The following is a 23,059-nucleotide window of genomic DNA, read 5'->3' as shown; positions in this document are numbered from 1 at the left end:
TTTTGCTCTTCGAATTTACAAATTTTATGCATGACGTCACAGTGATTACAATCAGTTTTTTTGGGGGGGGGGGACACGTAATTGTGAGAAATGAAAGTTACGTTTAATGCGAGCCTGCTACTCGTATGAGAAAAAAATTTTTTTTCTTTTTTTAATATATAGTTAATTTCGTTCTTGCCTAATTAGCATAACAGCTAACGGAGCTAGCATCTACTCGAGCGAGCAACATTAGCATTTACAACCCTGGTTCTGTGATTACAGTAGGGCTGAAATTAAATTACTATTCAAATCAAATTACTAATTTTAATTGCAAAGAATTTAGCACCTTTTTTTAATTTCAGACGCCGGAACATCTGTTCCATGTTTGCACCAAACAGCAAAATATGACAAATAAATGACCTTAATCCAAACTGAAACAGTCCCTGATGAGGAAACAATTCCCGACAACTGATTTTGAGAATGGCACTGTAGAAAAATCAATTCATTCTACTACAGACCTCTTTGAATGGACTTTGGAGTGCTTCCCTTGTAAAATATTTGAGGTGAAAAAAGGCAGAAGGGTAAAAAAACAAAAATGGAAAACCTTTAATTAAGCAAGCTCACAGTTACAGGGTATTTTCATGGGGAAAGGTGCTGAAAAAGGATGACATGTGACCGAACAATTTCCAGAAGTTTGTGACAAAAAAAAAATCTCCGAAAAGAACCTTTCTCTGGTGTCCGAGAAGTACCCGCCTTTGGTCTCGGAAAATGTAGAAAGGAGTGACACAGTAACGACACGTGCACAAAACAAAACAACAACAAAAAAATAGGATGACAAAAACCTCAACAAAATGATTTTGCAGGTGGGACACAAGAAATGAGACGAACAGAACTGGAAGACATGATGTAAGGAAACTAGAACATGTTCATCCGTTTGTGTGAAGATAAAGCCCTCGGGTCATGCAGTTTGCCCATTTACACACCACACTCCTTACCCATGCATGTTACTTCTAAAAAGGACGACTACACTTTCACTTTTTCCAAAAATATGAAAATAATTAGAATAGCTCAAACGCGCACGCAAACACACACACGCACACACACACATTCACACTCCAAACCAAGGAGCAGAACCCAAGCGGAAATCATATTTACCTAAAAACCTGACATGTGAAGCCAATTGGGAGGGAGGGGGGTGCTGCAATGATAGCATGAAGGTAACATGGACGGGCGCGGTTACCCACAATGTCCCCGTTCATCAACTGAAATGACACTACATATCCTCCACCCCACTACTTCTTCACTGCAGTTAATCCACATGTCCCCCACCCACACCCTACTTCCACAATTGCGTCGCCTGGCGGAGGAGGGCGCGCATCACTGCACGGCTTGTTCGTTGGCAGTGCTACCGGAGTCCTGAGGCTTCATCACATCGGGGAGCTCTGGGGGGCTGGAGAAGGCCTCGATGTGCAGCTGCTCAAACATCTCGTCTTTGGGGCACAGGAGAGGAAAAAGAGACAACTTTACTTTGACTACTAAGCAAAAACTTGAGATGAAATGCAGCAGTTTAGCAAATATTAAAAAAATAAAATAAATTCTGTCGCTTTTCTGTATTTACTTATAGCTGAACACAAAATCAAAAACTCAATTTGGCACATGTTCTTAATCCTCAGTCACTCACAGTAGTTGAGACTATTCAATTGTGACGGGCTTAAGGAAGGCTTTAAAAAGTGCTTTAATCATTTAAATGTATTTTGAGCATGTGAGAGGACTATTACAAATGTCATTTAAAATTCAATGCAAAACCTTTCTGCCTAAATGGGTTATGGGAATTGAAACAGGAAGAGAGCAAAGTTTGGTGCACAACACACAAAAAAAAAAGTACAAATGGTGCAAATATTGCAACATTGTACAAACGGCTTAGGGACAATGACTGGAGTGAGGTGCCTCTGCCTCGGAAGATTAGCATTCCAGTACATCTTTCCACTTTTCTGTTTTTCAGCTGGTCTGACGATTACATTTTGACACATGACCCACATACCACTGATTCGAAAAGCCAGACCAACTGTAGCCGGTGCCTGTGGTCTGGCAGTCTGGTTGGTGAATCCGCTGTCTCCCAGAGTTTTGCTGTCCTCGAGCAACTGGTCGTCCTGTGAAGTCACAGCGGAAATCGGTCACCGAATCGTTTTGTGGCTTCAAAACGTGTCATTTAAGATGCGATTCAGGAAAGGTGGTCAATTCACTTTGTAGAGCCGCTGGTCCTCCGGTGGTCTCTTTAGAATTCCCTCGACAATACGCTTTAGTTCATAAACTGTGGTGGACTCCTTGGCATCTGTGAAGATGGTGGTCTTGTGACGCCGGATCATTAAGAACACATCCTGAAATAAAGACAAATGGAGACTGAAAAGGTGAGAGACTTATTTCTTCTAACGGGATTCAAATTGAACTATAAGCCATTTTAGAAGAGTACAATAACTTAGTTCAGTTATCAGCCACAGTTACTCCCCTGAAAAAAAATCAGTATTTCACAATAATTAATTTTATACAATGGTTGCAAAAGAATTTATGATCCTAGTGAGTTTGTTACGGAAATTAAGTGTTGACAGTACCTTCAAATAACAAATTAAGCATGCCAAGTACGTTTGAGAGCACTCTAATTATAAATCGAGTAGGAAATTCATCCGATTTCCGGAAAGCACCACTGTTTCTGGCATTAATCCAATCGCTAGCAATCGTGAGCTAAATGTTGACAATCATCGCACAAGTATACAAAAATACATTTTTAGGGAGTGGTGGTTACTCACTCCATACAAAAAGTGCGGCGTTTTATTTGCCTCTATTTTCATCCGCAAAGTAAATAACACTCTGAAATGACATCACCGCCAAGGTTAGCCAGGCTAAATTACCTCGCTCTCTCTCTCTAGATGGAAAGCCCGAAGCTAACATAGCAATTTTAGCATAAGCTCGCTCCAAAGACCTAAATCGACCTTTTTAATCGACAACAGCGTCGTGATTTTTATACCGGCCACTAAAAGTTCAACTCCACGATCCGCCTACGGACTCGAACGACAAAAAAGTGTGATTAAAATAACCCACTAACCATCTCAAGTGATCAGCTAGCTAGCCCGATGCGCCAGCCCAGTAGTGCAGCAGAAGCCCCGGACTCATTGCGCCTGCGCGTTTTTACGGCAAATTAAATATGTACGCTGTATTCACGAAACACCAGTTCGCGTTACTGCGTATATTTTGTATTAGAATTTGGCGCGAGCGAACGTCGCGTGTTGACTACATTGAACCCCACTGTATTTCTAGGCAGAACACGCCCTACTATCACTATGATTGGCTGCGAAAAGCCAATTACGTTGCACTAGGCCGTGTCTCGCAGCCAATCATATTGCAGACAAGAGTGTCATGCCTAGAATTCCAGTGGGATTCATAATAACACGACTACGTCACTTCGCGACTTTCCCGACTGACTGGACTGGGTACGCGCTTCTGTTTGTTTGGAATACGTTCTGTTCATATTAATTCAGGATTATGGTTTGTATAAAAAATTACTTACTTGTGCACACACTCAAACGACCGTAAGAGAGGTTATTTACGTTTATGTGGACACTAAAAATCGTAACTTTGCTTCAATGCACGTCTTCGAGCGGGCGCGATATGTTCCTATTCCTAACTTCTTGGTTGTATTTTTTTCCACACCCAAATTCACAATGTGGTTATATTTTGGAATTGACATACTTTTTAAATCAGTTCGTAAACAGGGGTGATATCTGTATTGCGCAATATAGTTCTGTAGCTGTCGTTCAAGCAGTTGCAAACTGGGTAAACATCTTTCTTCTTCAGTTTACCAAGTGGGTCACTTAAAATCGGATCTTACAGTTTGGTCTTTTATGTCAATCTGCAAGTGTTTAAATACCAGAGATGTCAGTTACGGTGCCAGAAAATTCCATTTTCAATATTAGGTGCCCCAGTATCACAGTGGTACCTGTAGCGCCGACTTGGTGTCAAACATCAAGTTATTAACTTGTCTGGCAGGATGCTTCATCTACTTGGACAATCAAACACTTAAATTGTACCTTCTATTAATTTCATTTGGTTGCGATTTGGATTTAGAGATTTGGATTAGGAGGCTTAATTTATATTTGGTTCAATCAAATGTAAAAACACAGACCACTTCGTATTGTTTTAAAATTCACAAGATGTTTGTATTTTTACTGTTACAGATCACTGACTGCAAAGAAAGGAGCTGAAGACACAATGCCACTAAGTGTGGATACCACAGTCACCGGAGTTCTCCCTCTCCCCACCCACTTTGCCCACGCAGAGCAGTCCTTCTCCTTGAAAAAGCGCCGCCACAATTTCCCCTCCTCCTCCACGTCCAACTCCTCCAACTCCTCCCCTGATCACCTGCAGTGCTCTATGCCGCCGCTGGCGCCATCCAAGGAGTCTCATTCTGTGAGCCGCTTCTTTCCCCGAAAAGCGTCCCCCTGGACGCCCCTGTCTTGTTCGCTCAGCCAGTCGCCCCCTCCAGAATCTGTGTACGACCGCAAAAAGCAGCAGTCCTATTTCAATCAGTGCTTCACTACGCTGGGCCTTCTGGGAAGGGGTTCCTTTGGTGAAGTCTACAAGGTGAGTTTTATGAAGTGGAACCACAGGAAGTGAAGATTAGCTTCACGCAATCAGGTGTTAAGCAAATGGGCTTTAACATTAAAAAAAAATCCAATAAAAGTACGGTTGGTCAATACTGACTCTGTCCTCATCTTTCTTTCTTTTTTCCTAGGTTCAAAATAATAATGACGGCCGCCTGTATGCTGTCAAACGCTCGCTCAATCGCTACAGGGGCAACAATGACAGGAACCGCAAGGTGAGGGAGGCTAGGAACCACGAGCGAGTCTGCCCGCACCCTCACATCCTCAACTTGGTCGCCGCCTGGGAGGAGTGCGGGCGGCTGTACATCCAGACGGAACTGTGTCACACCAGTTTGCTGCTCCATGCAGAGAGCCAGACTCCTGGTAACGGTAAGTTCCGTATTCACCGTTTCCACGTAACACGTACTTCCAGGTGGACGCATTTAATGCAGTTTTTATGAGTCGAATAACTTGAATAATTCAATTACGGAAAAGAAATGTTGACGCTAAAATCTCTGCCTCAAAGGACATAAGGTAACCCAACACGCAGTCAAAAGTCGCAGATGCGACACACAAATCAAACGTGCACCTCACATGAACTTGATTGTATTGTCTGCAGGGTATAACTAATCAAAATATTTTTTATTTAGTTACTTGATAAAACAATGAGGCACTCACTCGCATTCTGGCACCTATCGTCCACGCACATCATAAAAATATCTTTCAGTGTCATATTTTGCCCCCGTTGACGTGTCAATTCTTTTCCCGGCCGACACAGATGAGCGTGCAGCATGGTGGTACTTGTGCGACCTCCTCTCGGCGCTGGATCACCTGCACTCTCGCAGTTTCGTTCATATGGACCTGAAGCCCGCCAACGTGCTGGTCACGGACTCGGGGCGCCTCAAACTGGGTGATTTTGGGCTTCTGCTAGAGCTCAAGGAGAGCAGTTTCGAGAAAGTGAGAGATGATGACCCCGGAGGAGATCCCAGGTACATGGCTCCTGAGCTCCTACGGGGGGAGTATGGACCCGCTGCAGATGTTTTCAGGTATAAAAAAAAAATCATATGCAAGAATAAGTAAAGTCATACCTTCTTGGTACCTAACATCACTTTACTTTTTAGTTTGGCCGTTTCCATCCTGGAGCTTGCGTGCAATATTGAGGTCCCTAATGGTGGCGAAGGCTGGCAGCAGCTTAGACTTGGTCGCCTCCCTGAGGTCGCAAATGGTAGGTTTACAAGAAAAATATTTTTTTTTTCCCTCTGATGTGGTTGGAATTTTGTAATTATTCAGGATGACTCATGATTACATTTTGTTACGTTTGTGCAGGGCTTTCACCCGAGCTTCAGAATGTTCTTCAGATGATGCTTTCTCCGGAACCTTCTGACAGGCCAAGCGTGCCCGAGCTTCTTGCTCTGCCCGCCGTGAGGAAACGCAGATGGAAGAGACGCACTTACCTTATTTTCACGGAGACCATGCTGACTTTGCTCCTCTTCTGCCAGGTAATTTGGTAACATTTAGGACCGGTGATTTGATTAATTTCCATTCTCGCGGCGATAAACGACGACGATAAATCCTTTAATATTGCTCCTTGTGCTGTTTGTTTTGGTTTCTAGACGGTGGTCGGCTTTGGCCGTCGCCTTTTCGCTTCTCGTTCCCTGCCGATCATCCCCGGCTGGAGAAAGCCGGCGCCTTGCACTCCTCCCAAAGAGTACTGGGACAGGGAGGTAACGCTGCCCCTCCCCGCCTTGCACGCTGACAGCTCCGAGGACGACGCGGCGTTCCCGGTGGAGTCCGTGGGACCGGAGGATTCCCCCAAATTCTCAGACAGGTCAGCATAATTTGCGGTTTGGTGAACCGATTTTTGAGCTATTCGCTAGACCTTGAAAAAATTGCAGATTAAATTGCACTTGATTTTTCTGAATCATTCATTCTTAATAATTAATCAATACACTTCTTTTGTCCCTCACCACTTACAAAATAAAAATTGTTTTATATTTAACTTTTCAACAGAGAAAAATCTGTAAACTTTTTTTTTTTCGTTCGTAACTTTAGTACATCAAAAATCTGTAACCGTGAACCCCATCATATCCGCGGTTCGTCATTTGCAAATTCGCCAAAGGAATTTGAAGGTCTTAAACCTTTCGCTCTTTGCCAACAGGATGAAATCCACTCTGGGTTTGAAAAGTACGTCCACTCCTCTCCGATGCTCGCCCAATTATGCTGACCGCAGTCCTCACCTGGATCCGTTCGACTGGTCCCCGCCGAACGAAGCCCGGGGACTGTCCAACATCCTCTCCAGTGACTGCACGCACAGCTTTTACACGCCAAGTCACACTGACCGACTGGACTGCAGGCATGGCAGACGATCTTCTCAACGACGCAATCGCAACCGGAGCCGCTCGGACGATCAACCCGGCTTCGGGCCCAAGAACCTGCTGTGTCTCTTTGAGGAACAGCCGTGATTTGAGAGACTGACAGTATTTTGGGACCGCGAATTGGAGCGTTTGTTCAAATGTGAAAAGTTCACTTCTTGCATGAATGCACTATTTTGTCCTTTCTTTCCTTAACGTGCCTGTAAAGGAACGGTAGTAAGACTTTAAAGCATGCTTTGTGTTCCCATGAGTGCAATTATTTGTTGAATTTTGAGATTTATTGTTTCCTGTGTGCTACTTGAACGCTATGCTCCCCCCAAAAGATTGCACTATTGTTGAAAAAAAAACAACAATTTTTTGGGGGTGAATTTTGAGAAATGTCATTCTTTTTCATCTTCAACAGCATTTGACAGTAAAAGGCCAATTTTACGCAAATACGACTTTGTTACGCCTTGTTTCATTTTGGGTTCTGCTAAGAGCTTGATCGTTTGAAGAAGTTATTTGGCTTGGCTGTTTTTTTACGAGGCTAGAAAAAAAAAAAGATTCTAACCATAATCAATATCTCTAATAAAAAGCACTGATGTACAGTATATGCGGTGTGGAAAAGTCATGTCTCAATGTAGATTATAGAACAAAGGTTTTGATTGGTTGGTTTTGAATAGGTTCTAAAATTCGACAGACGGGCTGGACCAGCAGCACATGGGTGGAGTGTTTTAGTAACCTCACTTCTTCGGAGAAAAAAAACATATCGAGAGAAAATACATGCTTTATTTTTAAATGAACATGAACAAACGCATTACAACAAAATATCTGTGTTAGAGTGCACCTCCTAGTGGGGACTTATCAGAATTACAGGGAAAATGAAACATGAACAAGGTTTATTTAATTTTTTCAAGTTCTGCGGGCCTGAATAAAAAGTTTAACGGGCCGCACGTGGCCCCCGGGCCGTAGTTTGCCCATATCTGCTACAGAAGGTGCATGTATTCTATATCGAACCTTATGGACCGTTGACAAATATATTTTAAAAATGGCTCACGTTGACAAAAAAGTTTCCCCAGCCGTTCAATTCTAATTCCAGGATAAAAAGCGATAAGTCCTCGCTAACGCCTCCTTGGTAGCCCAGTGTAACTTTGCCTCGAGGGTTAATACAAGGATACCATGTGCAATAAATTAACACGTCTACCCGGGAGACTCGCGACCCAGCTGACAGCATACTGGAGATTTTCACAGTAAGCAACACACCTCACGGACTAATATAGAATTTATCACACGCGCTGTTGCTTGACGACAATATTTCACTTAGGCACCAAGCCCGTCTTATGGAAAAGAACTTTGCTTGAGGTTGAGAAAGATCAGCAATTTATGATCCCCTCACTTCTCACAAATCCTGGTTTGCGAGACCAGTGCTCTAACCACTGAGTCACAAATTCACCATTTGAAGTCGTGATATTAGTACTTATTTTTTCCGCATGTTAAAATATTGGCATACAACCGGTCTGGACACTCAGCAAATCACCACTAATTTCGCAAAATGCTCTCTGGCTTTATTTGCCACAATAGAGGAAGGCCTTGGTGAGAATTGAACTCACGACCCCTGGTTTACTAGACCAGTGCTCTAACCACTGAGCTACAAGGCCACATGACACCTTTTGCGGTCCTGGTACTGCAGATCTGATACCATTCCGGTGCTAGGCGTAAACGATGAACCTCAACTGCAATTTTCTCATGCATTATGAAGTCATGTTTTGAAGTAATTTGCTTGATCATCTTATTTTGTTTTCTTCCGAATTTAAGATTTTCGTCACAATGACTGTATTTCGCAGCAGGGAAAAAGGCCTTAGTGAGAATTGAACTCACGACCCCTGGTTTACTAGACCAGTGCTCTAACCACTGAGCTACAAGGCCACATGACACCTTCCGTGGTCCTGTTACTGCAGATCTGATACCATTCCGGTGCTAGGCGTAAACAATGAACCTCAACTGCAATTTTCTCATTCATTATGAAGTCATGTTTTGAAGTAATTTGCTTGATCATCTTATTTTGTTTTCTTCCGAATTTAAGATTTTCGTCACAATGACTGTATTTCGCAGCAGGGAAAAAGGCCTTGGTGAGAATTGAACTCACGACCCCTGGTTTACTAGACCAGTGCTCTCACCACTGAGCTACAAGGCCAGGAGTGCAACTTTGGTCGTACTGATTGTGATAATATGCTACTAAGAGCTTTAATCCGGCGTAAAACAACCTCAAGGAACACTGATCCAGACAGTGAACTGCAACGGAGTGTGAACGCCTTCATTCTGATTGCCCGTTTGGGTGTTTTTCACTTATCTGCTTTTTTTCCCACCAACTGCACCTCTTCAGAATGTTGCTTTGGGAAAAAGGCCCGGGTAGGAATTGCACTCATGTCTCCTGGTTTGCCAATGAAGCTACAAGGTCTTATAACGCAATTCAAAAATTATAAGCAGGATATATAAGAAAAAAACACCAATGGTTAAGTTGGTCATAAAGCAAAGGGGCGAAAAGGCCATTTTGCTCAAGTGCCATTTGGTACTTTAAATATTATTTAGGATTCATTTTAACTCAAGCTATAGGTACATAGTTGTCTAAGGACCACTATCATTTTTTTTTTTTTTAAGTACATGGCTTGAGGGTCGGTTCCATTTTTTTGACTGTTTCACAACCCGGAAGTGATTGGCGCACACCTTCGCATGAAACCAAACTACATTTTGTGCTTTCCGCAGGTAAGTCCCCGCAAATAATTAACTTATGTAAGCAACATTCTTAAATTCTGTTTTTAAGGAACCGACCGCGTTTGACCCGTTGCGGTTTACTCGCAAACAGTCTCGGGCGTGTTTGTACTTTTTTTTCAACGAGACTTGTTCTGGCGTCCTTCGAAACTCGCCCTCCTCATTCACCTTGAAAAGGCGGATGTTTCATAATTTCTGGGGGGGGGGGAACTAAAAAAATAGAACTACTGCAAAACTAAAAAATACCAAAACTCACTACAAATGGGGTGTAAAAAGAGTACTTGTTGAAAGGAGGAAAGGAAAAGCGCAATTTCCGGTTTGACCGCAAACGTTGAGTCTGCTATGACTTTATTATTTCTTCGCAACTGTGAAGTGTAAAACATTTTTTTTTAAAACAACATATTGGGAAATGGACTCAAGTGTTGTAAGTGTTGTAATGCTTGCTTATATTGCGACAGGTTCGGTGCTGAGTAGCCTGTGATGTGATGAAATGAAGATAGATGAGAAGGTTGTCTCCTATTTTGAATCTAGCAACTCTCCAGTGGACAAAGAAGGCTTTCTCTATAAGAAGGTAAGATACTTGGTACAAGTCGGTTATTTCATTGTATGAAATTGCTTTTAGATTCCTATTTTTGTTCTATTAAAGAGAATAGCATACCCATAAAGAGAAGATCATATAGCTTATCAAAATCATTTTCAAGTGCCCCAACTTACTTTTTATTTGTTACAACCGAGTCATTCGGTTATTTGCTTTGTCTTACGAGAAAAAACTTGACTTGTAACTATGCTTAATGCAGGCTACCACTAGATGGCGACAGCAAACTTTACAACATCCGGCCACTGTCAGTTCATGACGTTACCTTGCAGTAGATGCATTTTTTTTTGTGTTTGGTTTTGTGTTATCAACTTGGCGATGCAGTACAACTGTAGTGAAAGCAGTCGTCCTCTTATACAATTTGACCAAATAAGTAAAAGGACATTCAAGACGAATGCGAATATTCGAGACTACATTTGCTTAAATCGGTAATATTTAAAGATAAAGATGTCCTTTATTAGTCCCACAATGGGAAAATTTGAGAAAAAAAGGATCGTTGCCAGATGTATCACCCCGTTTCAATGACAGATGTCACGAAACTATTAGGAATCACTGCCAATAACAATGACTCTATCCAATAAAAGGTGTCTTGGCAATTTTACATCTCAGCTACCCCGACTAACTTACAGTATTGTGCCGCAGGGTGACATCAGGCCTTCCTATCACAAGCGTTGGTTTGTTCTGAAGGGGAACCTCCTCTTCTACAAGGACCACCCGGATGACCGTGACCTCATCGGAGTCATTGTTCTGGAGGGCTGCACCGTCCAGCTGTGCGAGTCCGAGGAGCAGTTTGCCTTCTCGCTGGTGTGGAGCGAGCTGGGCCTGCGCCCTTACAAGTTTGCAGCCGAGGACCAGGCCGGCCAGGAGAGCTGGATCAAGGCCTTGCTCTCGGCCAACCACGGCTACTTGTCTCTGCTTGTGATGGACCTGGAGAAGAAGTACAAAGGTGAGCGGCCTAATGGTCTCAGTGTTGTTTTGAAATCGGAGAAGTCATTTTTGGAAAGTTGTTAGAGCATTTATTTATCCGTCGTAAAATTTTAGTCACTCAACCTTAAACTATCTGGTGAACTGAACTCATTCTAATGAAACATTTCCTTCTTTGTTGTTCCTTTAGAAACATTACAGGCATTGTTCAGTGACCCAGCCAACGGTGCTGCCGGCACCCCAAATGTGGGCCGTCAGTTGAGCCCACACTTGTCCACGTTGACCCGACATCCGGCAGGCCCCAGCGCGAGCTCCATCCCGACACTCCAAATTCCGGCCGTTGCCCCCAAATCCACCGCGAAGAGGTCGCCCAAACTGTGGCCCAAAAGGACCGCAAACGTGACGCCGATTAACGGCCCGGCCCCGCCCGTGGGCGACTGGTCGGCGGTGCATTCGGGCACCGCGGAGGAATTCAGCAAATTGCATGATGACTTTGGAAAGGAAGTCAAGGACCTGATTGCCGATTGGTCAAGAAGCGGACGAGCGGGCCAAGAGACGCTCCAGGAAAACTTGATTGATTTGAGTAGTTTTGAGTAAATCGGTCCGATATCATTTTCAAAATCTCATTTCATGTTTTTATATTTTTCGTATCTTGGAGTTAACGCTTTTTTATTTACTGTACACAATGGATATCGTCCGGATGAAAAAGACGTTGCCGTATCCCAACAAGTGCGACATTTTCAGGTGGGTGCTTCACTCTAGTTGCCGATCAGACACCATGAAAACTACTACAAATCCAAAATAACTTAATATCAGTTCTAAGACCAACACAAATTACAGTGAAGCATCCAACTGTCTTTTTTATTTATTTATTTTTTTAAGTTTGCCTCGTTCCGCTTGCCGAGAGCGCTGATTTAAAACTGGAGCCAAGCCAAGAATGTTTACCTTTGATCTGTCACGTAGGTTGTTTTGCGGTTCAGGACTTCGGTTTCCTGAAAGCTCCTGTGGCCAAAGTCTCCAAGGACCATCCAGGAACTCTGCGGCATTATCCGAGTAGGAGGTTTGTTCCTGAAGCTTTTATAAATCGCACATAAATGTCTCTGCTACGACAGAGTGAGATTGTCTGAAATCGTAAAGCTTTATGACCCGGAAGTGATGTCATATTGGAATACATTAAGGGATACTCGTTTAAAAGATGTATATATTTTTTTTTCTTACAGCGTCGTTAATAACAATGTAATTGAGTATGCTGCCAGCAACGTGAAATTTGTCAATTTGTATTTTGGAAGGTCATTCACCAAATAAAAAAAATTTTGACCTTAAGTATTATTTTTTTTAAGTATCTTTCTACGTTCTGAAATTCACTTTACATTAATTTCAAACGTGACCTCTGAATTAATCTTCCTCTTGGTAAAAACAAATACTGTCCTCGCTGACATTTTAGTCATACTTTTTAGACTATCTTGGTAACGCCAAAAAAAAAACAAACTTGAATTCATCTGTATTTACAAAAACGGCCAGTCGTTAAACGGGAACCGAGTCAAATATGAGAAGGAAGCCAAAATGGTGGACAAAGAGAACGGCGGCAAGGGGGAGGCGATGGCTATTTCGGTGTGTCCAGCTGTCTTGTTTTTATGGTCTTTCCCTCTCAGTCTCTCTCTTTTCACCTTCACCATGCTCCTTCCTTGCCGCTGACCTTCAGCCAACGCTCCGGGCCAGCGCTCGCTTCATTTGCGGTGCTTGCAACCCAACGAATCTCGTTGAATGTGGCGATATTGATCCAGTTGGTTGAGGACAAGTGAGTCAAAGACGTCGTGTGGGGTTCACTAGGGATGAGCGAAAACATGCCTTAGCTGCACATTTGCGTGATTGACGGCCCCCAGAAGAGCTCATATATGGAGTGAAGTGGGTGTGGCTCTTTTGTGCTCTTTGAAAGCGACTATAATGGGCACACCACCCAAATGAGTGCAAGCGCAAAAAGCGCTCATCAACTTCTCACTTGTCGGAAAACTCTTTTTCTTTGCGTCTTGTCTTTAACACGTGATCTGCAATTGTGAGCCGCGTTTTACATGCTTCATGTACTTGTTGACATTTCTCAGTGATATCACCGGCCTTGTAGTCGCGTGCCATCCCTGGCGCGGGACCAAAGTCGATGGGCCAACTGTTTTCAAATTTCATGTCTGTTTATAAATCCTCCAGGATTTTAGTACTCGCACCCCCTCGCCACAGATCAACCCTATCCCAGACAGGTGATGATACTCGGATATCCCGGGCGCATTAGCCACTTAGGATTTGCTATCAATTGATGGCTGCTCATCTTTTGTTCGGATGAAGCTGACCCCGTGTGCGACTTGGGCCTTATTCGTCCACACATGTTCCGGGCCAGCGCGTTGGCATTGAATTCACCTCATTCCAAGACTCCTGATGCCTATTTTGGAACGCCGTTAGTCGATACAGGCCCCGCCACCTCCTTGCTCCGCCCCTTTTTCTCTTACTTTCCCCTTAGCTGTGTTTTCCTGCCAAACCTGATGGTGTGGCTAAAGTTAGCCCCCGCACCGGGGCGGTATATAAGGCCTAAAGGGGGCCGTTACTTACATGTCAGTCACATCGGCTTGGCGTAGGCTTCTCTTCTTGACCAACAACAACCCAAGAAACTTGAGAGATGGTAAGTTTTTTTTTTTCCCTTTCGGGATGGGAAAACAAGAAAGTCTGTGGAAGAATTCTTATCTCTAGCTTCTTAGAGTTTGTCCATCTTTTCATCCATTTTCATTCGCGCATATCCTTACGAGGTGAACTTGAGCCTATCCCGGCTGATTTTGGGCAAGTGGCGGAGTACACCAGGGATCAATTGCAGGGCAGCTAACATTTTTGTAATTGTCTCGGTCCTAAATTCTGACATGCAGAAGTTGTGATGCAGACAAAGATAGGATTTTGTTTTTTGCAAATATCTTATATATTACTCATGCTCGTCGTGGTAGCCTGTGTATACTCGTAGAATTCGACTCTTGTTGTCATTTATACATCATACCTCACTGTAGCGGCTATCGAATTGTTTTCTACGCACTTCTGGCGAGATTCAATCAAAATTCTCTTACCTTGTGACATTCCGTATGCATTGACAAAGTCTTTTGCCTTGCGTCCCAGGCACCCAAGAAGGCCAAGAGGAGGCAGCAGCAGGGTGAGGGTGGCTCCTCCAACGTGTTCTCTATGTTTGAGCAGAGCCAGATTCAGGAGTACAAGGAGGTAACCTTTTCCCTCATCTCACGCGAAACGGCACCACGTGAACAGCGCATGAAAAAGTGATGACTCGGGAGGTCGGGGGGGGGTATTGCTGCCACCAACACCCCCCCCCCCGAGAGCCTCCTGTGTGTGACCCCACTGGAATGCTGCCCAACAGCTGGTGGGATTAGCGGTCAATAGAAGCAGGAACAGTCAAATTTAAATGGTTGGACAGCGGTAATGTGGATGTTGTCGTGACGGTGGAAGCAAGCTGGAGAGAATGTAAGGAATTAAGCAACACGATTATTTAGTGGGTCCAATTTACCGTTACTCGATCACAAAGGATTAAAAAAAAAAAAGGAAATTTGATTGACTTTTACTCAAGCCTCATCAGTTAAATTCAAGAAAATGACATTCAATTTTATATATTTTATAATAAATTGTATGCTCAGTTGTATTAACTTGGGAGTAAAGTAAAACATTTTTTTTTAATTGTATTTTTGGGGGATTTGTTTTTCACTTTTATTTGGGCAATATATTTTTATTGAATCAGTATTTAAGTGAATTTTTTATTTGCTATATTTAATCCCGTTGTTCATTTTTTTTACCATCAGAACCAATATTTTAATATTGGCCATTATGGTGATACTTTTTTATTTTGGGGGGATTTTTCCTTGGTTTAAAAAAATAATAATAATTTTGGTATATGTACATCTTATTTAATTTGAGAGGACAACCTGCATACATGAACTAATGATCAAGAATATCCAGTACCACGCCAATTTGAAATAAAATATGCATCTGAATTAGCAATAAGAGCTTCTCATTCAAGAAGCCAATAAAAACGAAACCCACTTTGGGCCTTGAGTCTCCTGATCCTCCAAACCTGCTATAAACGAAGCCCCTTGAAGGCCTCTGAAGTGATGGAACATTGCAGAGAAGAGAAGAATAGTCGCGAGGCAAAAATGGGGACGGCGTTAGGACGCACGCTAGGTGACAGCTGTAATCGATACCGCCTGCCTGAATGTTGCAATGGGCTCGTCTGGCATTCCGAGACCATTTTAACACCCCGGGAAGACAAGTGGGCCCCAGCTGCCAAGTCCCCTTCGGTTTCCGATGTCATCTCCGGTTTCACCGTGAATGTGCAAAGGGAGACGGGCAACATTTACAAGTTGATTTTGGCAAGCCATGCGCGTGATTGGGAGAGCGTGTTTTTGACATACACGTCATGTCATGTCATGTCCTGGCAGGCTTTCACAATCATCGACCAGAACCGAGACGGAATCATCAGCAAGGACGACCTGAGGGACGTGCTGGCCACCATGGGTCAACTGAACGTGAAGAATGAGGAGCTGGACGCCATGGTGAAGGAGGCCAGCGGCCCCATCAACTTCACCGTCTTCCTCACCATGTTCGGCGAGAAGCTCAAGGGTCCGTTTGATGAACAGCTTACGTTTGTTCCGTCCTTTTTCTACCGTACAGTGCTCGTCTTCATTACGGGTGGCGCGGAACTATTCTGAATCGTAATCTAATTGCATTGTTTTTTTTTTTATCTATCTCAATATTACGATTGATTTTTTTTTTTTTTTTACGGTTAACATTCAAAAGCAATAGGTTATAACATACACAATTAGATTTATAAAAATATTAAATAATCCGAGTAACAAGAATGTGTTCATTTAGGTGCTGATCCCGAGGACGTTATCGTGAGCGCTTTCAAGGTCCTGGACCCCGAGGCCACCGGCTCCATCAAGAAAGAATTGTAAGATTGCGAAGATTTAATTTTCCTTCATTCCTAGGTCTTGAATCAACATAACCTGACGTTTATTTGCATCCGTTTGACTTCTTTAGCCTTGAGGAGCTCCTGACCACCCAGTGCGACAGGTTCACCGCCGAGGAGGTGAGCGCAGTCATTATGAAAAAAAAAACATTATATAATGAGTGGATCTAGGTTCTACAGCAGGGATATTCTCTGATATATATTCTTTAGCCTCTGTGAAGAATGACTAGTTTTACAATCTTACTGAAAAGCTGATTTCATGCACAGTACAACTAAATGTCAGAATTACACTGCCCCCTGGTGGCCAGGTCACACATAGTAGGAATAGCCACATATTCAGCTTAATGGCTTTGGCTCCGTCTTTTTTTGACGAGGATTTTAAAGTTAGTCATGATGATGGACTTAGCCTGTCCGAGAGTTATTTGTGTTACAAAATTAACTATCACTTTCATTTCTCCTCAATCCAGATGACCAACCTGTGGGCTGCTTTCCCCCCTGATGTGGCTGGCAACGTGGACTACAAGAACATCTGCTACGTCATCACACACGGAGAGGAAAAGGAAGAGTAAACCTGCCTCTCTGCTAAATCCCCCCCCACCCAAAAAAAACCCCAAAAAAAACCTCCATCTCACTTCCACGCCGAACCCGCTCCAACATTGCGCACATGCATCGCCCGGCTCACTCAGTTCTGCTTGCCAGCTCACTCGGGAAAAGACACTCTCAGTGAGAGGACCTGAATCAAGGTTGCGGTGGTGTTTGTCCGCGAGTACTGACATGGGATTATTTTCATATTTAAAAAAAAAAATCTCTCTATCCCTTCTGCTTTACTTTCCGTTCTGTCCGTGCGTGTTAAGGCCAGCAGTGCTTGCATCACACCTACATTCTGCATATGCAGTCCTGTGTACACGGTGATCCGTTGAAATGTCTCTTGGGTGCTGTGGTGCATGCACAGCCACTTACTTGAAACAAGTAAGCAGCCTGACCCATTTGGTCTGTTCGTCTCAACCTCGCATGGATTTTTAATGGCATTGTCCTCTTTTTGTGGAGGAGGAGCGGGAGTTTTGCACTAAAATAGTCAGCGTCCACCCGCCTCTTTCTCCCGGAGGACAGGTCAAGTTGCAGGGATGACAGAGACGTCGCGAAACGAAGAAGGGGGAGGAAGGAAAGAAAGAAAAGTCCAACTGGGTTCTTTCACCCCCCCCCCTCCCCCTTGATGGTGTGTCCAACCTGTTGTTGTGACTGTCCAGGTCTCCACTGTAACAAAGAAAGAAGTACAAATAAAAGCCACAGTCTTTCGTACCGTAATGTGTCCTTGTATTCTTTTATTTTTGTTCATCTATTTATGCCAGCAACCATATTTAAAGGCAGAATAATTATAAGCTCTTCCCACTAGATGGCAGCAGATATACCTCTCGCAACTCACTTTTGTAATGATATTTATTTATTTAAATTTGTAGATGGTGCTGACATTTGCTTTTTTAAGTCAAACATGTGCCCTGTCTCAATAAAGGTTGGCAAACAGCTCAGTATAATATTGTGCTGGTGACGAGTGTCCAGTATACGTGTTGGCCCTCATTGAACCACGTAATGTACAAGACAAAGAAAGAGTCAGAACCAAAATACTTTATCGCTTCAAAGTAAAACAATCCACCGCTTATTGGCTTTCAGAAGTGTCACAAGAGCAAACCACCACGAGTATATATGAATATATAATAGTTAAATGTTGAAATTAGATGAACGATTAAACCATGTTATTTCCAGGTAAGCCACAGAAAAACGGAAACATTTACTTTGAAAACAATAACCGGAAGTAAGCGTTCTAAATGGTGTTTGACGTTTGTTCAAAGGCCAGGGGGGGGCCTCCCCTTTGAATGACGTTTACCGGACGAGACCACCATCACTTCAACGCCACTGGATCACCACACACATGGAAATGGCAGCTTGGTGATGTGGACCGTGAGCTCCGTAATTTCCCCCATGCCGCTGTCGCCTCGCCGTGCCTTCGTGATTACCGCCGAGCCGAGAACCACCTCCATGGCCTCGCCGCTGCCCCCCGGCCGCACATCTGTCAGACCGGCTTCGGTGGTGGTGGTGGCGGTGGTGGTCGTCGTGTTGCTGATGTCCGCGACCACCGTGGAGGGCTCCCAGGGCGACAAAGAGCCGGTGTACCGGGACTGCGTGAAGCAGTGCGTCCAAAGCAACTGCACCGGAGCTCAGCTATGGTGGTACCAGACGGTCCAGCCGCAGTACATGGCGCTGACAGGTGAGCTTGTCCCAGTTGTTTTTGTGTGTGTGTGTGTGTGTGTGTGTTTAAATCCCTTTCATGTCACACTACTGTAGCTCAATTATACAGTAAGACTCGTCAGAAAAATCCCAGGACTGGGGGTCGTATTATTCAGTGGACCCCTGCATACTCGCGGTTCCGCACCGGCAGATTCACGTAGTATTATTTTTTACAGGTAACTAATGAAATAATCAAATTAAAATGTTAAATTATTCAGCGTCATGCTATCCCAATACAACCTGTCAAAGGCAACCTAACTAATACTGTCTATGTAACACTTAAAGCAACACACGTGACTTGTTTTGACACGAGACAAACAGTATAACAATACCTAAAGCAGACATTTTTTAAACATTGCCAAAAATGACTAATATTACTGCATTTCTCTGAGACACTTAGATGTGGAACTCTTCATTTGTATCGGGATGATTATTATACTGCCCCCTGGTGGCCGAGGTTATATATATGATAAATACGAAGCTTTAATCTCAGGAACCTTTCAACAAGCAATCCCCAATGTGGTGCGAATATTCCCAAATTTGATGTGATTAAAAATGGAACAAAATATGTCTCATCAATAATTTTTCAATTACAAAGAGACTTTGTGGACTCCTCATCGTTGCTAAAGCTAATGATGTCGCTGTGCAAGTGGAAAACAGGTTTTTCTCGACTAGCAAAGTATCGCATTGGTGCGTTAACACTTCTGGTTTCATTACAACTGTTGTGTTTTTACTCGTTTTTGTCTGTTAGACGCATTACCACCGAGGTGGAGTGGTTAATCCCAATTTCTGCTTTGAAGAATGATGCCTAAATGAAGAGAAAACTGACAAAATTGAAACATCAGAGTTGACAATTACAAATAATGCCATGATTTTTCTATTTTTGTTTTTGATAGAGAAAATAACAAATTACTTACAGAACACCACAAAACAACAATGCCACAAAAGTCAACCAAGATTTTTACTTCCCTAAACATTTGTTCCCACTTGCCTTCCAGGATGGACGTGTCGTGACGACTGTCGCTATGAGTGCATGTGGACCACGGTGGGTCTTTACCAGGCTGGAGGCTACAATGTCCCGCAGTTTCACGGCAAGGTTCAAAATCTCTTTTGTGGTTAAGTCGGTACACAGGCTAAGTTTGGAATAACTCGTAACTCTAACACATTTTATTCGGCCCCATGTTGGCCCAGTTCTCAACAAAGTGTCGTGAAATTTAATTCCCAACACGGGCACAATCTAAAGTTGACATTATTTTCTTTTCGAATGTGCGTCTTAGTGGCCGTTTACGCGCTTCCTGTGCTTCGAGGAGCCGGCGTCCGCCCTTGCCTCGCTCCTCAACGGCCTGGCATGCCTTCTCATGCTGCTGCGCTACCGGAGCACCGTGCCACGCCAGAGCCCCATGTTCCACACCATCAACGCCTTCTCTCTGGTCTCGCAACTTGACGCTGTCGTAGAAAATGAAGCAGAGAAGCAGATTTTTTTTTTTTTTTTTTTAACAGTCGATGTTGGCGTGTGTGTTTGCAGGTGTCGCTCAACGCCTGGTTCTGGTCCACAGTGTTCCACACCCGTGACACCTTCCTCACGGAGGTAATGTGATCAGGTTTTGTGAAAAATATTGGAAGGGTGCTGTACAATATTTTGTAACATGTTTTTAATAAGAAATAAAGCACTTAATAGTGTTGCGCTTTGTAACCTCGCCTCATCAGAGGAAAAAAAAATGTTTTTAATTTTAATTGAATGTGAACAAAAGCATTACAACAATATATAAAATAAAACATAAATTTTTTTATCAAGTTTGGCGGGCCGGATTAAAACATTGAATGGGCCGCATGTGGCCCCAGGGCCGTAGTTTGCCCACACCTGCTTTCCACCCTCTTTCAAAGCTCCGATTGAACGAGGTGTTGTTGCTGTTAAATAATTTTAGCAGCTTAGCGAATGAGTGAGATCCTAATGCCAATTACTGAGCCGCTTTCCAGAAGTGAAGCGCATCCCCTGATCTTGATCTTGCTTCGTGTTCTCTTGCAGAAAATGGACTATTTTTGTGCTACTGCCGTCATTCTCTACTCCATCTACTTATGCTGTGTGAGGTAATTGGCAACGTTCTTCCCGAGGGGGAAAAAATGTCAAGTGAATTTGAGTCATTTTTAAGTCGCTGCAAAACCTTTAACGATACGGGAAGCTTTCAAAGTTTTGAAATTATGTGTGGCAAAGATGATTAAATAATCCTAACTTTTTTTTTTTTCTGTCTTTGGCAGAACGTTAGGCCTGAAGCGCCCTTGGGTGTCCAGCATCGTGGGGGTTCTGCTCATCGTGGCCTTCACGTCACACATCTCCTACTTGACCTTTGTCAGCTTCGACTACGGCTACAACATGGCTGCGAACACCTGCTTCGGTAGGACCAATGCTCAGCCTGAATCGGTGGCCGTTCGTCAAGCGCTTTACTGAAATCGGAAGACGGGCTCTGTCATTTTGTTGATTTCCGTTCCTCTTACTCAAAGGCATGGTCAACTTGCTGTGGTGGCTGTGCTGGTGTTGGATCAACCGGCGGATGCTGCCGTACTGGTGGAAGTGTGGCCTGGTGGTGTTGCTGCTGCACGGCTTGGCCCTGCTGGAGCTGTTGGACTTCCCGCCGTATCTGTGGGTCCTGGACGCGCACGCCATTTGGCACCTGAGCACCGTCCCCGTGCACCTTCTTTTCTACAGGTTGGGCCACCTCCTCGAAATGTGTCCTTTGACTTAACTGGAGAAACGGAAGCAAAATATGAGTAGATCGTGCTAACTCAGTGCTTCTCAATTATTAAACATTCTACATCCGCCCGTCCAGTTTCCTGATCGATGACAGCCTCTACCTGCTGAACACCGAGAAGCTGGGCGTCAAAGTGGAGTAGGGGCGGAGTCCCGTCGTCGGACAGCGCAACACCTCTTCAATCATGGCCGCCGGAGCCCCCGACGTTGACGTGCCCTCGTCTCCCACGTGACCTGCATGACACCTTCCATCAGGCGCAACTGTTTACATTGTTTTTGTACAATTATTTATTTGCATTTGCCTTCGCATTCATGTGTGGAATAACAGGGTGGACGTGAAATGTTTAGAGATTGAGAAAGGCACTATTTTATTTTTTTTATTTTTCCATTCGTGAATTTCTCTCTGCCCACGTCTGGAGTTCTGCACAAATGCAGTTTGTTTCCCTTCGATAGGTGGCGCCAAAATCTCCCGTGACAAAAGTGGCAGCTTGGTGCCCCCCAGTTCAGTGGATTGTTCCAGAAAGAATGGGAGCTGTTTGTTTTTTTTAGTTTTTTTTTTTAGTTTTTGCTGACTGGGATAGCTTGCTTTTATTTTGTGCCTCTGTTGTTTCCTTTCTGCTTTTTTTCATACTTTTTTTTTAATCTACCACCCACTCCCTTAATTATTATTCTTTTAATTATTTTATGGTGCTTTATAACTATACTGCCGTGTGGGATGTGCTTGACCATCATGAAATTGAAATATTTTATTCACCTGGATTGCCTTTTTAGCGTGTGGACAAATTGTGAAAATGAATGAAAAGCATTTCGGAAAGAGAGTTATATATATTACAGTATTTAAAGAAGTTTTTAGGTAATTATCTGGATGGCTTTTGTATGGATTTCATTGTTGCAGAATTCTCTACTAAGCGTTCACTCCCCACAATTTTGTACTACCTTTATGTTTGAGACGAGACAGTGGCTGCTATGTGTGATATTTTTTTTTGGGGGGGGGGGTCGCGCCCATTTGTTGGCTTCCTGACCCATATGACGCGAGCATGTGTACATGTACACACGTGTGACAATCTCAGAATACAGAACCGCCTTAAGATACAAGGGACGACCCGAGATACGAGCGCTGTGTGGTGGCACTCAACCCAAAATCAGCAAATATTCCACAAATTTTCAAAACTCTTCAGGGCCACAACAGGTTGATGTTTAATGTCAAACTAGTCCTCCTCACACTTTATTGGAATTCTTCAGGTAATTGTTAGTGTTGCTTTTCACAGCACAGGAGTTTTTCTGTTCCTAATAAATTGGCTGGTAAATATTGGTTTGAGATTTGAGAGTGCGGTAGGATAAATTTAGCTTTGAGAAGGGCCTGTGATGTGAGGGTGGGGCGTTATAGATATTGTGGAGCTAATGAGAAATGATGCACTTATATATGGGTTATGATACACTTAAAATGTTACATCATGGATCTATATAGTTATTACAACAAGTAGCTGAATAAACATATCACAAAGAGTTAAGGAACACATTTCTGTGATGTATTTTGATGGGTTAAAGATCATTTATTGTTAAAAAAATATACTGAATTGATTTATCTTTTTCAACATACTGTCTCCCTTTTCACTGCACATCTACTGCCCTTCACCTACCACTCCCCTCGCACAATTCTCACACAAAAAAGCACATTTTAACATGTTGAAAAAAAAATTAAAAAAGTTCTTTGTTGATAGAGGACGCTTACTTGTGGTTTTGTTTTGTAAAAAAAAAAAAAGTACTGCAAACTTGCAT

General features: G+C 43.3%; 5 protein-coding genes and 3 non-coding genes across 11 annotated transcripts; 4 read left to right on the top strand and 4 right to left on the bottom strand.

Annotated features, from left to right (window-relative positions):
• Nucleotides 1–770: 770 nt before the first annotated feature.
• On the bottom strand, nt 771–3,247 carry LOC148317673 (elongin-B). Of its 2 annotated transcripts, none has more exons than XM_088284361.1 (4): nt 3,080–3,247; nt 2,223–2,357; nt 2,021–2,129; nt 771–1,469 (listed from the first exon to the last, which is right to left on the bottom strand). In XM_088284361.1, exons 1-4 carry the CDS (start codon nt 3,080–3,082, stop codon nt 1,357–1,359), a joined length of 360 nt encoding a protein of 119 aa, XP_088140487.1. In that variant the 5' UTR covers nt 3,083–3,247; the 3' UTR covers nt 771–1,356. The 2 variants fall into 2 exon arrangements, with proteins under 2 accessions (XP_088140487.1, XP_088140488.1); XM_088284362.1 differs by lacking the exon at nt 3,080–3,247 and adding an exon at nt 2,886–3,026.
• Nucleotides 3,248–3,423: 176 nt separating this feature from the next.
• On the top strand, nt 3,424–7,536 carry pkmyt1 (protein kinase, membrane associated tyrosine/threonine 1). The gene is made up of 8 exons (XM_088284716.1): nt 3,424–3,519; nt 4,209–4,614; nt 4,766–5,003; nt 5,392–5,659; nt 5,735–5,838; nt 5,940–6,112; nt 6,227–6,441; nt 6,772–7,536. Exons 2-8 carry the CDS (start codon nt 4,243–4,245, stop codon nt 7,073–7,075), a joined length of 1,674 nt encoding a protein of 557 aa, XP_088140842.1. The 5' UTR covers nt 3,424–3,519; nt 4,209–4,242; the 3' UTR covers nt 7,076–7,536.
• Nucleotides 7,537–8,549: 1,013 nt separating this feature from the next.
• Nucleotides 8,550–8,622, bottom strand: trnat-agu (transfer RNA threonine (anticodon AGU)). The gene has a single exon. It is a non-coding gene; the product is annotated as a tRNA-Thr (tRNA).
• A 195-nt stretch (nt 8,623–8,817) lies between these two features.
• Nucleotides 8,818–8,890, bottom strand: trnat-agu (transfer RNA threonine (anticodon AGU)). The gene has a single exon. It is a non-coding gene; the product is annotated as a tRNA-Thr (tRNA).
• Nucleotides 8,891–9,085: 195 nt separating this feature from the next.
• trnat-agu (transfer RNA threonine (anticodon AGU)) lies at nt 9,086–9,158 on the bottom strand. The gene has a single exon. It is a non-coding gene; the product is annotated as a tRNA-Thr (tRNA).
• A 431-nt stretch (nt 9,159–9,589) lies between these two features.
• Nucleotides 9,590–11,877, top strand: LOC148317668 (sesquipedalian-1-like). 2 transcript variants are annotated; one of them, XM_088284061.1, is made up of 4 exons: nt 9,590–9,727; nt 10,192–10,304; nt 10,971–11,274; nt 11,443–11,877. In XM_088284061.1, exons 2-4 carry the CDS (start codon nt 10,224–10,226, stop codon nt 11,847–11,849), a joined length of 792 nt encoding a protein of 263 aa, XP_088140187.1. In that variant the 5' UTR covers nt 9,590–9,727; nt 10,192–10,223; the 3' UTR covers nt 11,850–11,877. The 2 variants fall into 2 exon arrangements, with proteins under 2 accessions (XP_088140187.1, XP_088140188.1); XM_088284062.1 differs by lacking the exon at nt 9,590–9,727 and adding an exon at nt 9,779–10,107.
• A 3-nt stretch (nt 11,878–11,880) lies between these two features.
• On the top strand, nt 11,881–17,551 carry mylpfb (myosin light chain, phosphorylatable, fast skeletal muscle b). 2 transcript variants are annotated; one of them, XM_088284064.1, is made up of 7 exons: nt 11,881–11,996; nt 12,216–12,312; nt 14,397–14,495; nt 15,722–15,902; nt 16,155–16,233; nt 16,323–16,371; nt 16,719–17,551. In XM_088284064.1, the coding sequence occupies exons 3-7, from the start codon at nt 14,460–14,462 to the stop codon at nt 16,818–16,820; spliced, it is 447 nt and encodes a 148-aa protein (XP_088140190.1). In that variant the 5' UTR covers nt 11,881–11,996; nt 12,216–12,312; nt 14,397–14,459; the 3' UTR covers nt 16,821–17,551. The 2 variants fall into 2 exon arrangements, with proteins under 2 accessions (XP_088140190.1, XP_088140189.1); XM_088284063.1 differs by lacking the exons at nt 11,881–11,996; nt 12,216–12,312 and adding an exon at nt 13,823–13,917.
• A 535-nt stretch (nt 17,552–18,086) lies between these two features.
• On the top strand, nt 18,087–23,003 carry pgap3 (post-GPI attachment to proteins phospholipase 3). Its single transcript, XM_088283661.1, has 8 exons — nt 18,087–18,514; nt 19,533–19,630; nt 19,812–19,964; nt 20,060–20,122; nt 20,561–20,622; nt 20,791–20,927; nt 21,034–21,238; nt 21,360–23,003. The coding sequence occupies exons 1-8, from the start codon at nt 18,199–18,201 to the stop codon at nt 21,421–21,423; spliced, it is 1,098 nt and encodes a 365-aa protein (XP_088139787.1). The 5' UTR covers nt 18,087–18,198; the 3' UTR covers nt 21,424–23,003.
• The last annotated feature ends 56 nt before the right edge of the window (nt 23,004–23,059 follow it).

This window comes from Idiotropiscis lumnitzeri, chromosome 20 (genome assembly GCF_059441095.1).
Source record: "Idiotropiscis lumnitzeri isolate Australia: NSW breed Sydney's pygmy pipehorse chromosome 20, RoL_Ilum_1.0, whole genome shotgun sequence".
In the NCBI taxonomy this organism is placed as follows: Eukaryota; Metazoa; Chordata; class Actinopteri; order Syngnathiformes; family Syngnathidae; genus Idiotropiscis; species Idiotropiscis lumnitzeri.
Note: the sequence above shows the minus strand (reverse complement) of the source record. Positions and strands in the feature narration are given on the sequence as shown.

What these genes read in the sequence shown, in the direction of transcription:
- LOC148317673 (XM_088284361.1), bottom strand. An exon ending in AGGACCAGCGGCTCTACAAA is followed by an intron (nt 2,130 to 2,222) that starts GTGAATTGACCA and finishes GTGACTTCACAG; the next exon opens with GACGACCAGTTGCTCGAGGA. An exon ending in TCTGGCTTTTCGAATCAGTG is followed by an intron (nt 1,470 to 2,020) that starts GTATGTGGGTCA and finishes TGTGCCCCAAAG; the next exon opens with ACGAGATGTTTGAGCAGCTG.
- pkmyt1 (XM_088284716.1), top strand. Translation starts at nt 4,243, where the DNA reads ATGCCACTAAGTGTGGATACCACAGTCACCGGAGTTCTCCCTCTCCCC. An exon ending in GAGCCAGACTCCTGGTAACG is followed by an intron (nt 5,004 to 5,391) that starts GTAAGTTCCGTA and finishes CGGCCGACACAG; the next exon opens with ATGAGCGTGCAGCATGGTGG. An exon ending in CCTCCCTGAGGTCGCAAATG is followed by an intron (nt 5,839 to 5,939) that starts GTAGGTTTACAA and finishes ACGTTTGTGCAG; the next exon opens with GGCTTTCACCCGAGCTTCAG.
- LOC148317668 (XM_088284061.1), top strand. Translation starts at nt 10,224, where the DNA reads ATGAAGATAGATGAGAAGGTTGTCTCCTATTTTGAATCTAGCAACTCT. An exon ending in AAGGCTTTCTCTATAAGAAG is followed by an intron (nt 10,305 to 10,970) that starts GTAAGATACTTG and finishes ATTGTGCCGCAG; the next exon opens with GGTGACATCAGGCCTTCCTA. An exon ending in CCTGGAGAAGAAGTACAAAG is followed by an intron (nt 11,275 to 11,442) that starts GTGAGCGGCCTA and finishes TTGTTCCTTTAG; the next exon opens with AAACATTACAGGCATTGTTC.
- mylpfb (XM_088284063.1), top strand. An exon ending in AGATTCAGGAGTACAAGGAG is followed by an intron (nt 14,496 to 15,721) that starts GTAACCTTTTCC and finishes ATGTCCTGGCAG; the next exon opens with GCTTTCACAATCATCGACCA. An exon ending in GTTCGGCGAGAAGCTCAAGG is followed by an intron (nt 15,903 to 16,154) that starts GTCCGTTTGATG and finishes GTGTTCATTTAG; the next exon opens with GTGCTGATCCCGAGGACGTT.
- pgap3 (XM_088283661.1), top strand. Translation starts at nt 18,199, where the DNA reads ATGTGGACCGTGAGCTCCGTAATTTCCCCCATGCCGCTGTCGCCTCGC. An exon ending in GCAGTACATGGCGCTGACAG is followed by an intron (nt 18,515 to 19,532) that starts GTGAGCTTGTCC and finishes CTTGCCTTCCAG; the next exon opens with GATGGACGTGTCGTGACGAC. An exon ending in ATCTACTTATGCTGTGTGAG is followed by an intron (nt 20,623 to 20,790) that starts GTAATTGGCAAC and finishes TGTCTTTGGCAG; the next exon opens with AACGTTAGGCCTGAAGCGCC.